Here is a 12558-nt window from a genome sequence, read left to right on the forward strand (position 1 = left end):
TTGGGGGCAATTCTGTTTCATTGCAATCGGAGTATTGCTTTTCAGGTTTCGGTAAACAAGGTTTGAGTAATAAGTATATTACTCTGTGGTGCTCTAAGGTATCGAGGGCACCTGCCACGTTTCCCCCGTCTGCCTTCCCCAGCACTATCAGCAGGATTTTCCAACCACCAGAGCTCCTCTGGTAAATTGCCTGCCTTCCGATGCGATGTGTGCTGCCAGCTGCATGCCGGGGTCGTGCCTGCCCTGCCCCGGACACTTGCTGCATCCGCGTCTCGTCCCTCCCTTCTGCTGCTCCCTGTGCCTCTGCCAACGGTCAGCGTGCTGCCGTTGTGGGGGCAGCTCCAAGTCTGTGTGCGAAGCCAGGCAGTTACGCGCAGGTGCCGCAGCCCCGGCCCAGGCTGCCCAGAGAGGGGCTGGGGGCTGCTCGGGGAGGTCTCCAGCAGCCGCCTGCACGTGGGGCTGGGCACCCTGCTCGGGGGGCTGCCGGGCCGGGGGGGCCAGGGGCACCCGGGGCTGCCTGCCCACCCCGACCGGTCCGTGACTGTGTATCGAGAGTCTGCGGTAAAACCTCGTGAGACAGAGCATGGAAACGTGTTCTGAATGTACCGGGCACATCTGGTTGGTGAATGGCATGGTGGAAGGCCCTTTCTGTGTAGGGAGAACCATTGCTACTTGCTTGTAAACGTCTGTCTTTCAGAAGCGTTGTGGTGTGGCGAACGCTTCCTCCTCCTTCCTCATGTGTCTGTCCTCCTTCCTGGGAGCCTGGGAAGACTGCTTAGGCATAATGGGTTGGTTTCTCTGGTGCTTTGCTCTGGCCTTTGTTCGGTGGTTTGTTCTGGCCCTTTTTTTTTGTTTTGTCGTTGGCTTATAAAAGTTTTGGTTTAGTTTGCGTTTCATCTTGCTCGGTATCTGAGAACAGGTGTTCTAGTGATGAATCCATATGGTGGTGTTTTCATGACTGGAGTATTTGCATAGGTTTTGCCAGCAGTTACTTTTTGAAAATAGCATCATGGCCTCATGTGTTTTCATTACAGAGGCCTTTAAGTATCCCTGATATCCTCTGCCCAGAAATATTTCTTGATTTATTTTTTTCCTGAAGTTTGGCAGGTAGTGTTAGAGTTCAATAGAAAGAGCCTTCATTTATGATGAACAGGAGTTTAAATGGTATGTTATGGGAGTACATCAACATGCAAGAAGAATATTGAAAAAAGTTAATGCAAGTGAGTTTTGATCCTTGTTTTACGTGGATGCAGGAGACACCCACGTCCGTGGTTTTGGAAGTACGTCTGGTCTGTGAGCTTGCGGCTCGGCGTGACCGCCCCAGTGTATCGGCAGTAGTAGGGTTAGGGTGATCTCCTGGACGCTGGGGCTGAGCTTGCTGGAACTGCTACGTGGTGGGAGAAGCAGCAGAACAGACTGCAACGTTTCTTGTCGGCAGCTACTTCTAAGTGGAGAAAGACAATGGTTATAAACTCAGCGTTCTTTGGTATCTCTTACTTATGTCCTCTTACTTTCTGATGGAGCGAACAGAAGTAGTGGGTGTGGCAGTCACTGTTCAGGTAGCTAAATCCTTTTGGGAGACGTAGGCTGGGAAGCTGCCGTCTGTGGCTGGGATGCTGTCTGTGCCACTGTTGCTGAGTGAGTTTGGTGCTCTTATCCTCACTTCCAGTGCTACAAAAAGCTTTTCTTATGCAGGAAGCTTCGTGGTTCTTTAGGACAGATGATGGGTTCAAAGGAGAGGAAAAAAATGTCAACTGTCAGATCTGTTGAGGCAGCTGCAGCTTCCCGAGCTGTGAATGAAGCGCTCGATTTAGCAGCAGGTAAAGCAGATAGCGTGACTGGAGCCGCTTTCTCTGCAAGCTGTCAGCAAATCCCATCAGTCACAGCCTCTGGATAAGAAACTTGTGGTGAATCTCAGCTCTTTCACCCTTTACTTTTTGTGTGTGTCCTTATGCTCTTTTTAAGTTTGCTTGTTTATTTTTAAATAATTGTTGTTATTAAAAAAAAAAAAAAGCCTAAAGACCAAAACCAAGGTGGCACTGCATTTCATGTGGCTTAGAGATGTCCCTACCAGGTGCTGTTTTCTACTGCTTTGCAATGTTTAATTTGACAAAGTCAGTCAGATGGTAGACTTCAGAAAACATTAAGATGATTATAGAAAAGTGAAGGGCAAGGAAAGGGGAAGAAACTCCTCTGCCCTTCCTCTTGATGCTCATTCCCACCTCTGCTGTGCATCCTGTCCTTCCTGAAGCAGCAGCTACTAGCATGCCTCCGCTGGACCAAGCCACAGTACTGACTGGGCTGAGAAGTGACCTCCCCTTCCCCCTGACAGCTGCTTTTGACTTGAATTCTTCCTCTCACCTATACTCATGCGTAGCTCCACGCAGAGGTGTTCTCCACTGAAGACGGGCAGCACAAGGGCCAGAACAAGGGGCTGGGGCAGAGCAAGATGCGCTGCCGGGCAGGCTCGCAGCGCTTCGGCATCTGTCAGGCTACGAGCTTCATCTGGGCAAGTGATTGCACGTACGTAAATAGTCCTAAAGATCTTCTAAGCGTTCAGGTAAACTCCCAGCTCCCATTCAGGAGTGGAGACTTGTTCAGTTCATTGGCTGTTTTAGAGTAGGCAGAGGGGTCGATAGTTTGTTCAGGAGAGGCTAAGTTTTCCTACTCAATTTTGTAATAAACCTGGTTTTCCCTTGTTTAAAAAAAAAAGTATTGCAAAAAAGAATCTGTTGCCTCCTTCACCATTCCTCATTTTTCCTGGATATTGTTGCATGGTATCCTAATAGAGATGATTTGCATTTTTATTTTTCAGATGTTGATCTTAGTGTTGGTTCTAATATTTAGTTTATAGGAAACATTTATATTTGCACCATGCAGCTATAGCAAGCTTGTGTCTTTAGGCAATAATGTTGATGCTCACCTTGAGAAGAACGTTTGAAAAGATGAATAACATTGAGATCTGAATTAGTATTTCCTCATGGTTTTTCACGATGAATTCCATGTAAAGGGAATGGGTTTACTCCTCCAGTTTTGTTACTGTATGCTCAAATCAGAATGAGCTTAGGAACTGTGAATGCCCATGACATTTCTCTTGCATTGCTCCCCTTCCTCTGCTCTCCCCTTTCTCCAGCTCAGTGACAGCAGAGTCTGAAATGTGCAAACCTGATGGGTGTTGCAGGGTTTCAGGTAGTTAGAAGTAGGGTATCTTGAAGAAACGGTGTTAACCCTGATCTACCAAAGCTGGAAAGCGTATGATTTGCTTCGATGAATGTCTGGTTTCTACTGCTTCTTGTAATAGGGTATTTTTTCAGTAAATATAGGTGGCATGGTACATTAAGCAATTCAGAGCGGTGTTAGCATTTCTTTTTAATCACTGTGATGCTTTGTTTTCTCTCAAACCTTGGCGCTCAATGATGAATTTAATTGCAGTTTAAGTAGGTGCATTTATGTGCATCAACAGATACGATAATCTAACACGACATCTTGTTTATTCGTATGTTATTTTCACTCTGCAGTGTTATTTTCCAAGTAAATTGAACTCCTAGTATAATGAACACTCAAATGCTGATTATTCTTTAGCAATACTGACAAAATGTTTTTCGATGTTATGGAGTATCAGATGTGCTTGAGAGAGTCTCTGCAAGTCTGAACGAATTAGTTGATCTCAGTGTCTGCTGTCTGTCCTTTCTTCAAAAGCTTTAGATTGCATCCTTGAACTCCCCCTTCTTCTAGAACGTTCTTCCTTGCAGGAAGAGAAGGTGCTAGGAGGCTGTACCAGTGGAAGAGGTTACTGCTCCGTGGTAGTAGTGCTACTACCCCGTACTGGTAGCTACTGTCTCCCTGCTGAGAGAAGAAGTTAGGAAACTCAGATCTGGAGGACAGCAAGCCTGCAGCACCGCGACAGGGTTGAGCAGCTTGGTAAAAGCAGTGACCTCCTTTAGTGCCGTAGCCTATGTCTGAAAGACATCAGACATACGGAGCTGTATGGTCTCTGGAATACACAGGTCTACTTCCTTCTCCTTCTGAAAAGAGGGAAGGGGGGGAAAGAAAATCTGAAGCCAGACTCATCTATGCTAGCTGGTTACAGTGCTATGGACAAGACCCTTCCCTAAGTAAACTAATGGAGATTAGCTGTAGTGGTGCTTCTGCTTGCTACTCTGCAGAGTTTAGAATACCCCGTGGCTGCAAATTTGATGGTCACCATGCTTCATCATGTTTAGAAATGGTATTTGAAGGGAGGCTGAATCATTTGCTAGTGCTGGTGGGCAGAACTTGTATGCAAGCAAGAGGTGTTTGTCCACAGAAGCGGGAGAAAGCTGCAAGTTAATGCCATGGTCAGTATTTAATTGAGCATATTCAAACACATCTTTTAAGTGTTTCAGTAGCTTATTACAGTAAATTGGTTTCAGTAAAAACACTTCCTCTAAAAATATTGAGCTGTTACTGTTATCCAATTAAATGACAAACTTACATTGAAATTATATTTGGCTGTAGAATTCCCATTAAATTTGACATCTTCTTTTGCAGTGACCCCTACGTGAAACTTTCCTTGTATGTAGCAGATGAGAACAGAGAACTTGCCCTGGTGCAGACAAAAACTATTAAAAAGGTATGTATATACTTTTTTGTTTCGTTGTTTTGGAGACACTAAGAACACTGGAACCTGCTTCTATAATGTAATACAACACTGAACTTGTTACACACATGTATAGAAACCCAGTAACGCCGCCTTCTTTCAAACCAGAATGAGAAAACAAAGGCATGCATGTTCAATGTGTATGATCTGTTGTTGTTTCATAATAGCATTTTTACATGTATTCTCTCTGTAAAATACCTTCTTTATACCCTGTTTAGCTTAGTTTGGTGTAAAATTTTATACATTAAAATTTGTGAGAAAAATGTTAATTTTTTTGAAAAGCAGTGCCAAGTTAGCTGGTATAGTAACAACATGGACTGTGTCATTTTTTGTTTCCTTAAATAGGTTCAAGATTTATTGCCACTTCTATATAAGTATGTTGGAAGTTTTCTCATGGTTCTTATACCTCATTTTTGTCGAAGGCGTGTGCTTGCTGTCATGTCCTTTCGTGGGACATGCTCGCACAGGACTGCCTCCTGTTCCTGGAGTCGTATCAGTGAAAAACACGTAGGCTAGATAGGTCACTTGCAGGCTGTATAATACCTGGCTGTTTTAATTGTGCTATAGTATCAAGTGTCATGTTCTCTCCGAAGTGTGAGACTTTGTTTTATTATGGAACATCGGTGTTCATAAGAAACCATTACATCAGTATCTGTGTACTGAAAAATCTTTCTTACATTGCAAAGGTTAGGTGAAAAGAATAAAATGAGTGTAGGCGGAGGCTTCTTCTCTTAACGTAAATAAATTACGTTATTGACCTCTGCAGTAGTTTTGGACCAGTAGTATGGCCTCAGAGCTGCTCGGTTATGGAACAGGCCACCTGTTTCATCGGGAGAGAGCTCGGTGGAAGTCGGAGGCATGTGAACAGTTACACCCCACTGACAGCCTGTGCATTAGCTTTCGGGCGCTTGCTTGAAAATGGATGCTTCAGCATTCCTGAAAAATAATGGCTTTCCTCCTGTCACAGGCAAGTCCAGCCCTTATAGCGCTTGTTTGTTCTCCTAAAATAGTGTGGCAGCTTCTGCTAACTGGCAAATGCCTGTAGGTGGGAGAAAGATTCTGATCTTTCACCTTTCACTTGAATGAAAGACTTTGAACATGAGGTGCTGTGAGTCGCGATGGTCTGGATGACCTCCAGAGGTCCCTTCCGACTTCAGCTGTTTTGTGACTTCAGATGAAACGCAGGACGGTTGTGATGGCAGAGGGGGTGTAAGACAGGTCTTGAAGGAGCAAGGGTCCTTTGGCTTGGGAGAGAGATGCTTTGTAGCAAGTCTGTGCAATAGCGGTGGGGAGATCAGAAAGTGTGGCATGGATAAGACTTTTCCCCCTTGCTTCTTAGGAAAAGATGGTGGTCACATCCAGAGCTTTATTAAATTTCTCATTTCTTCCAGTAGCAGTGCAGCTTTTCTTGGGGTGTTACAGTCAAAGCAGATTGTCTTATGTCTATTTTTTTCTTACTGGGATAACATCGTCTGTATTTGGAAGGGTGTTGCTAGTGTAAAAGCATGAGTACTAAAGAGATGGCGTATTTGGCTCCTACATGTCTGAGAAGTGATGGCTACAGAAGTGTAGTGCAAAAAGTTACGAGCAGTTGAAACGAGAGCCTTGGTTTGGACATAAGGTTGTAGTGTTATTGCTGAAATGATAATTACCGTCTTTGGATGTGTGTGACAGGTAGGGGAGTAAGAGCTTCTGAGAAGACTACCATAAATAAAAGCCCTAGTAAAGTTGTGAAAGCATTGTGTTGCTCCTCTGAGGGAAGGTGGTAAACTCATGGATCCTTGTGCTGCCCTAGGAAGGAGGAGAAAAAGGACAATGTTTGTCTGCAGTTGGATTTCTGTGCAGAGGGCTGAGGGTGAGATGATGATGATGTACTCTTGGGATTGCATCTGCCTTTTTTCACTGTTTCTTGTAACTGTCACTTAAAGTCTGGACTCTCTCAGTCGTTTCCGTAATAGTACTGTTAACTCATCCTTTGGAAACTTCTCGTCAGTCATTTCATTATTCAATCGCTGAATTTCATCTTGTCTGCCCTCGGAGCAGTTTTCTTCCTATGCAACATACAACTTCTGTGTTTATTTCATGAATAGCAAACACGTGTATGTCGTCTTCATTTTGAGTTACATTAATTAAGGAAAAAATACTGAGCAAAGTCACTCCCAGGAGTGATTCTGAAAGATACTGCCGATTATTTCCTCCTAGTCTGCTTTTAATGTGATGGCATCTAACCCTTCACCTCCTCCTTATTTTTTCTACTCATTGTTGTCTTCCTCACTTGAACGGGTAAATTTGTGTGCACTGGCTTGCAGGAGTGCTTATAAGAAGGCACAAGGGACTGCAGTTTCCCCTTTTTATTCTCCCTTTAATTTACCAGAGCAGTTATCTGATAGGCATCCTGCTGTACAGCTGGGCCTAGCCTTGTGAAGTGCTTAGTTACAGCCAAGCAGGATTAAATCTACGCTGTTTCCTTACTCTGCAGAAATAAAGTTATCGGAGAGAAGTTTTGGGCGCATCTGTCATGATGTAGCGATGTTGAATTTCTGAGGCTGTTTGTTTTGGTTTACCTCCCTCCACACATCTAGTTAGTCCAGCTGTGGCATTTGATTAAAGCCTTGCGTTTCCTTTTGGAGCTTTGTTTTGAATGACTCGCTAGAAGTGCTCTTTTACTCTCTTTCTGTAGTAAAAGAACTCTTTGCCGTTTGTAAGCTGCTCAGTATGACCTTTTCAAAATTTTTGCTACTACTCAGCATGTGATTTCATGTGTTAATCCTTTCAAAAGTCCAGATGAAGACTCTTCAGTTTCTTCGATTTGACTGTGGTGAGCTTTGAAGACTTCAGTTCTACTTCAGTTGTGACACGAGTGTCTTCCTACTGATCCCTGTTAGCTATTCTGCCTTTACCATAGTGTTAAACACACAACTTCCTACATCTAAAAGTGTTTTGCTCTCCTCTGAGAGCTTCATTGCTTAGTAGCATCTCTTCTTTCTTTCCTTGTTCTCTTTTTATTTATATGGTTGAAGAACTTTCTTCGTGTTTGTTCTAATATCCTGTGGAAGATCTAACTCAGCTTGACTCTTGGCAGTTCTTTATCTCCACAATACTTGCCCTTTTTAGGATGTAGCTCTTTTTGCTGGTGAGTCTTTTTGTTGTTGTTTCCCTGCTAATATCCTTTCTGAAGTGGTTATTCATCCATTTATTTCTGGAGACTTTCTTTACAAGTGTTTTTCTCCTTTGCTGTGATTCTAGTGTTTGTGCTTTCTGAATTGACCTATCAGTTGTTGTATTTGTAAAGGTGGAAGAAATTTCTAACAGTCACCAGTTCATTTACTAAAAATTGTGCTTCCTAATACATCACACGTTTCCTGAAATTTATAATTGTGGTTAAAAAATCGTTGTGGATTCAAAATCGTTGCATTATTGATCGGTAGTAGTACCCTCAAATTTAGTTGCTAAATTACATGCAAGGGGGCTCTGTTGCCAAGAACAGCCACAGTGAATGAATACAAATATTTGAAAGAACATTTTCCTTTATTGCTTCTTTGTGTGAGTGAATACATCTTTGCCTTTATAGCGCAAAAAAGAAAAAAGAAGCTGAAAGTGTGTCTCTGCCCCCTACCCCACCGCTGTGATCACTGGTCTTTTCTTTTGTGAAATGTTTTCCTGCCCTGAATCAGAAAGCTGTTCAGGATCAACATCTAACATGAGTACAAATGTTAACCACCTGCATAACCTTTTATAAAGGTTTAGAGGTTGAAGATTTTTATTACATCTTTCTTTTTGTAGAGTTATTTCATTTTCTCTTCCTGTATTTCTTAAATTCTCTGGAACAAGGTTTTTAAGTCTCAGTATCTGATTATTAATTGTACAATATGTGTGTATATATGTGTCAGGTTGAGATTCAGCCCACGCTTAAAGGGGAAGGGGCTGTGCGAGTGTCAGCATTACGTGGCACCCGAGCGCATGCTGAGCCGCGCACTGACTCGCGTTTCCGTAGTGCAGAGACATGCCTGAGCCACTGTGTCCTGGATGTGATAGATATTTTGCGTCTATATCAAGCAGTTCAAGATAAACACCCAAGATTGTCCTTCTGCTCTAATAAAATTTTGGTGGGTGTAGAGCCAATTCCTACCATCAGCTCTTCTGGTAAATCTCTGCTGTGTGAGAGAATGAGGGAATGGTTTGGCAAGAAAACAAAGCCATTGGACATACTGTACTAGATTTTCAACTTACCCAAATTTGAAGTGCACAAATTGTTAATGTTTGTAGTTCTAGTTTTTTAATCATCAATTTATGATTTTATGCTTGAGCTCCCTTCAGACTGTAAATGAAACATTTTATTCTGAATGTTTTATTCAAATTATTAAATTGAAACTACAATCCTCCGGTCTTGAAGGAGATTAGGAAGAGTATGGTATCTATTCAAAGGACATAACCTTTCCTTTTGTTCTCTTTCTTTTTAATCTATATAATATGACTGTCCTTATCTTTGCAATACTAATGCTGACCTTGTGTTTAAAAAATAAGTTGTTTTTTTGTCTTGATGTAAATAAATGTGGAAAAGGAAATATCTTAAGGTTTTGTTTCTGTAGATTTCCAGTGATTTCCCTTTTACTCACAGAATAGCATTTATGCTTAATATCTATTTTCGGATCATCTGACTCAAATATCCTCCCACATGTGGTTTACTCAGTAGAGAAGTTAAATCATTTGACAGCAATATTTTTATTTGCATTATTTTGTTATGACATCCTTTTTTCTCTCCTTCTGTTTTGCTAGAAAATTGTGATTTGCATGCACATTTCAATTACTGCAAAAGTGCAAACCTAAAGAGGTCTTAGTGTGTTAATGTTAATTTCTTTTACAGACACTGAATCCAAAATGGAATGAAGAATTTTATTTTAGAGTAAGTTTCCCTTTACTTGCAAACATTATAATGTGTACGATTAATCACATGGTGTTTTATAAGGTTGGGAAGAAGCTTTTTGTTGTTATTGTTTATATGCTTTCTTAAAAAATGCTCGTCCTGATGTTTGCTGTGGTCTTAAAATGTTAGTGTGGTGGCAAATAATCAGAAATATTTCAGGGAACTGTATGAGATTTAAGCTGTCATGGCAAAAAATAATGAAATACAAATGTAGAGAAGCAATGCTGAAAAAGTAATTTATCTTGACCTTCATATTGCTTGCCAAAATAAATCAAAATATGCTTTTTTCTTGTAGTTAACTTTTATCTTTTTAGATCTTTCTTAAAATGAGTGTAACTTTCACCAAAAACTGTGATACAGTTTCAATTAGTAGGTGACTTCATCAGAAAAAATAATATTTGAAAAATAGGAAAGGAGGCATTAAAATTGTTGTTATCAGAACCAACATAATATAAATGAGAAGGATGATAACTTTGTTATTTACTTGCTAAAAGTATTTTTCTGAGGAAGAATGACTTAATTTTACTGCAGCTGTAGCTTTCACAAAAGGAGGTTAGGTAAAATTTCAGTGGTTTAACATCTAATCTTAAACAGCTGCTTGAGAACAGATGTCATTGTAGATTGTTAGAAATGGGTATCCTATCAAACTTGGTTTATAGTCCTAGTGTTTGACGGTCTTGCTAATAAGATCATTCAAATAGTTCCCACCAATATTATTGCTAATACACATTTTTTTGAGGTTCGAATGGAATTTTTACTTTTAAACATTTACCAAGTGGCTTTTCGAGATTTTGTAACAGGTTAATAAATATTTAAATCTCTAAAAATTGTCTTTATCTAATGTTTTGATTCGTATAACGTACTCGTGACTGTGAAATATGGACTCAGACTTGCTTCTTTAAGCTGTGCAGAGTCAATAGCAACTGTCCTGACACTAACTTCATTTTGACTGCCCTGAGGTTTTCCATCTTCATCCCAGAGGTCCTTGGTAGTTGCACCCCCTTGTTGCAGAGGTGACCCCACCAGCTGCCCGCAGCAGTGCAGCTGGGCTTTTAATACTGTCATTTTACCACAAAGTCGCTACCCTAATAAGAGAGCGTTTTATGGCAGGGTTCAAATGCATTGCCCACAGCATAGAGGACGAATTACATAGCGATGGCCATTATGGCAATTGCACAGGGAAGGGGAGATAAAGGCAGTTTTACACTTGGTATGTACTTGAAGACATTTCAGGCTCACCCAGATTGGATTCCCTGCTGTGTGACTCAGAGATGAGTGACTGCGCCTCCGTAAGCCCATCCTTACAAATACAGGTCTCAAAAACGTGCTGTGCTGTAAGATAGACTGCGAGGAACAAATTCATGTGCTTTAAAGTGGAGTATTTTTACCCAGGATTAGAAAACTTATTTGTGTTTATAATTTTGACTGATACTTCTCAAGATACACTTTTTCATCATGTAGTTTTTCCAGGAAAAGAGAATACCCAAACCCACAGCCATTTGTCTGGATTAAACTACACGTGTACTTCACAGAAGCTCCGTTAAAATACCTTGAAAGCCCTAGACACCAATGTGAATATTTAAATTAATGCATACCTTTTTTATGTGCCACAATTTTCTGATCTTTTCAAAACTGGGGATTTCCTCACCACCCCTACAGAATTATCAATCAGTCGAGAACTATTTTATGTAAATTTTCTTAATTAAACAAGTAGACATACTAACCTGGCTTACAAGTTTTTCTGAAGATCTATCAAGTGGACCAACTACTACCAAACATTTCTTTTCTTGTTTAATAGTGACTGCCTTGTCTACCTCCCCGAGCTGTCTTCTTTAAGTGTTAGTAGTCTTTCTGCTTAGATTTACTTCCAAGTGAATCATTTCCTGCAGACCCAGTTGCTGTTTTCAAGTGTTAGAGCTAATTTTGCCGAACACAAAGTGGGTTTTCTGACTTCTGTTGGGTTTTCCACGATGTGTGATAAATGGGCTAGAAACAGTGACAGGTGGACGGACTGAAACAGAGACGGTGAAGTTCCGAAAGAAATGCAGCAAAGCTTTTGCTCCATACGTTTTGGTTGAGCTCTGCAGACGTGGAACCCCGAACTCCGTGAGCCCTGCTGTTCTGTGCAGCCCGGCCTGTGCCCAAGCCCCGAGCTCGCCCCTTCGGCCGGGCCCTTCGTGGATGAGGCGAGGTGTGCTGCTGGGCTCGCCGCCGGGGTCCCCGTGTGCGGTGCAAACCGAGGCTTACCTGAGGGGGAAGCCGCTGGGATGCTGCCCTGGGGCATCTCCAGATGCTGTCAGCCTGCGTGCAGCGCGGCCTCTCCTCTTCAGAGCTGTCTGCAGACAGAGAGGTGCGGTACCTGTCCTGCACTGAGCGCAGTAAAGAAGAGCCTCAAATGTTCCCTGGTAGGCTAGGTCTAACTGCCGTAGGGTTTAGAAACAAATTGTTCGAGTGCTCCCGTTTAAGTAAAACTAAAAAATTCCCTAAAACCTGTTAGCCCTGTTCAGTTTGCCTTGGTTTAATCGTACCCATATAGTGTACCCATAGTACCCATATAGTGTTGTTATCAAGCGAATGAACCTAAAGTGATATTTGAATTTTCTCATAGGTAAACCCAACCAATCATCGTCTCCTGTTCGAAGTGTTCGATGAAAACAGATTGGTGAGTGCTCCTTGATTGTTTCGCTGATCACAGGCTGTGTAACATGAATGGCAAGAACATAGCACGTCTTAATGGTGTATTTTTGTCTGTACATTAGCGTGCTGGGCAATACAGGTTAAAGCGTAAATAGTGTCTATTTTATGGACGAGTGGAACATTAAACACAGAAGTACTCTACTGGCTCGGACCAGAATGGACCCTCTTAACCCAGTATTCTGACAGTGGAAGCCCCATCGGATTCTTCCTTAGGCTTCTCTGATGTAAACTGATAAGCAGTCCCAGCCCTTTTAGTCACTTACAAAGCAGCTGCTTCATCCTCTGATCATTTTAGTGT

General features: G+C 41.9%; 1 protein-coding gene across 15 annotated transcripts in view; it reads left to right on the plus strand.

The window, feature by feature from the left end:
* LOC310889345 (E3 ubiquitin-protein ligase NEDD4-like) overlaps positions 1-12558 on the plus strand; it is a 149967-nt gene that overhangs the window by 64350 nt on the left and 73059 nt on the right. For 11 of the 15 annotated variants that reach the window (XM_083816697.1, XM_083816699.1, XM_083816700.1 and 8 more), the window contains 3 exons: positions 4531-4612; positions 9504-9542; positions 12172-12225. In XM_083816697.1, coding sequence (XP_083672823.1) covers positions 4531-4612; positions 9504-9542; positions 12172-12225 — 175 coding nt within the window. The remainder of the gene's footprint in view (positions 1-4530; positions 4613-9503; positions 9543-12171; positions 12226-12558) is intronic. The other 4 variants (XM_083816696.1, XM_083816688.1, XM_083816698.1 and 1 more) reach the window with 2 other exon arrangements.

This window comes from Anser anser (genome assembly GCF_964211835.1).
Source record: "Anser anser genome assembly, chromosome: Z".
NCBI classification, from domain to species: Eukaryota; Metazoa; Chordata; class Aves; order Anseriformes; family Anatidae; genus Anser; species Anser anser.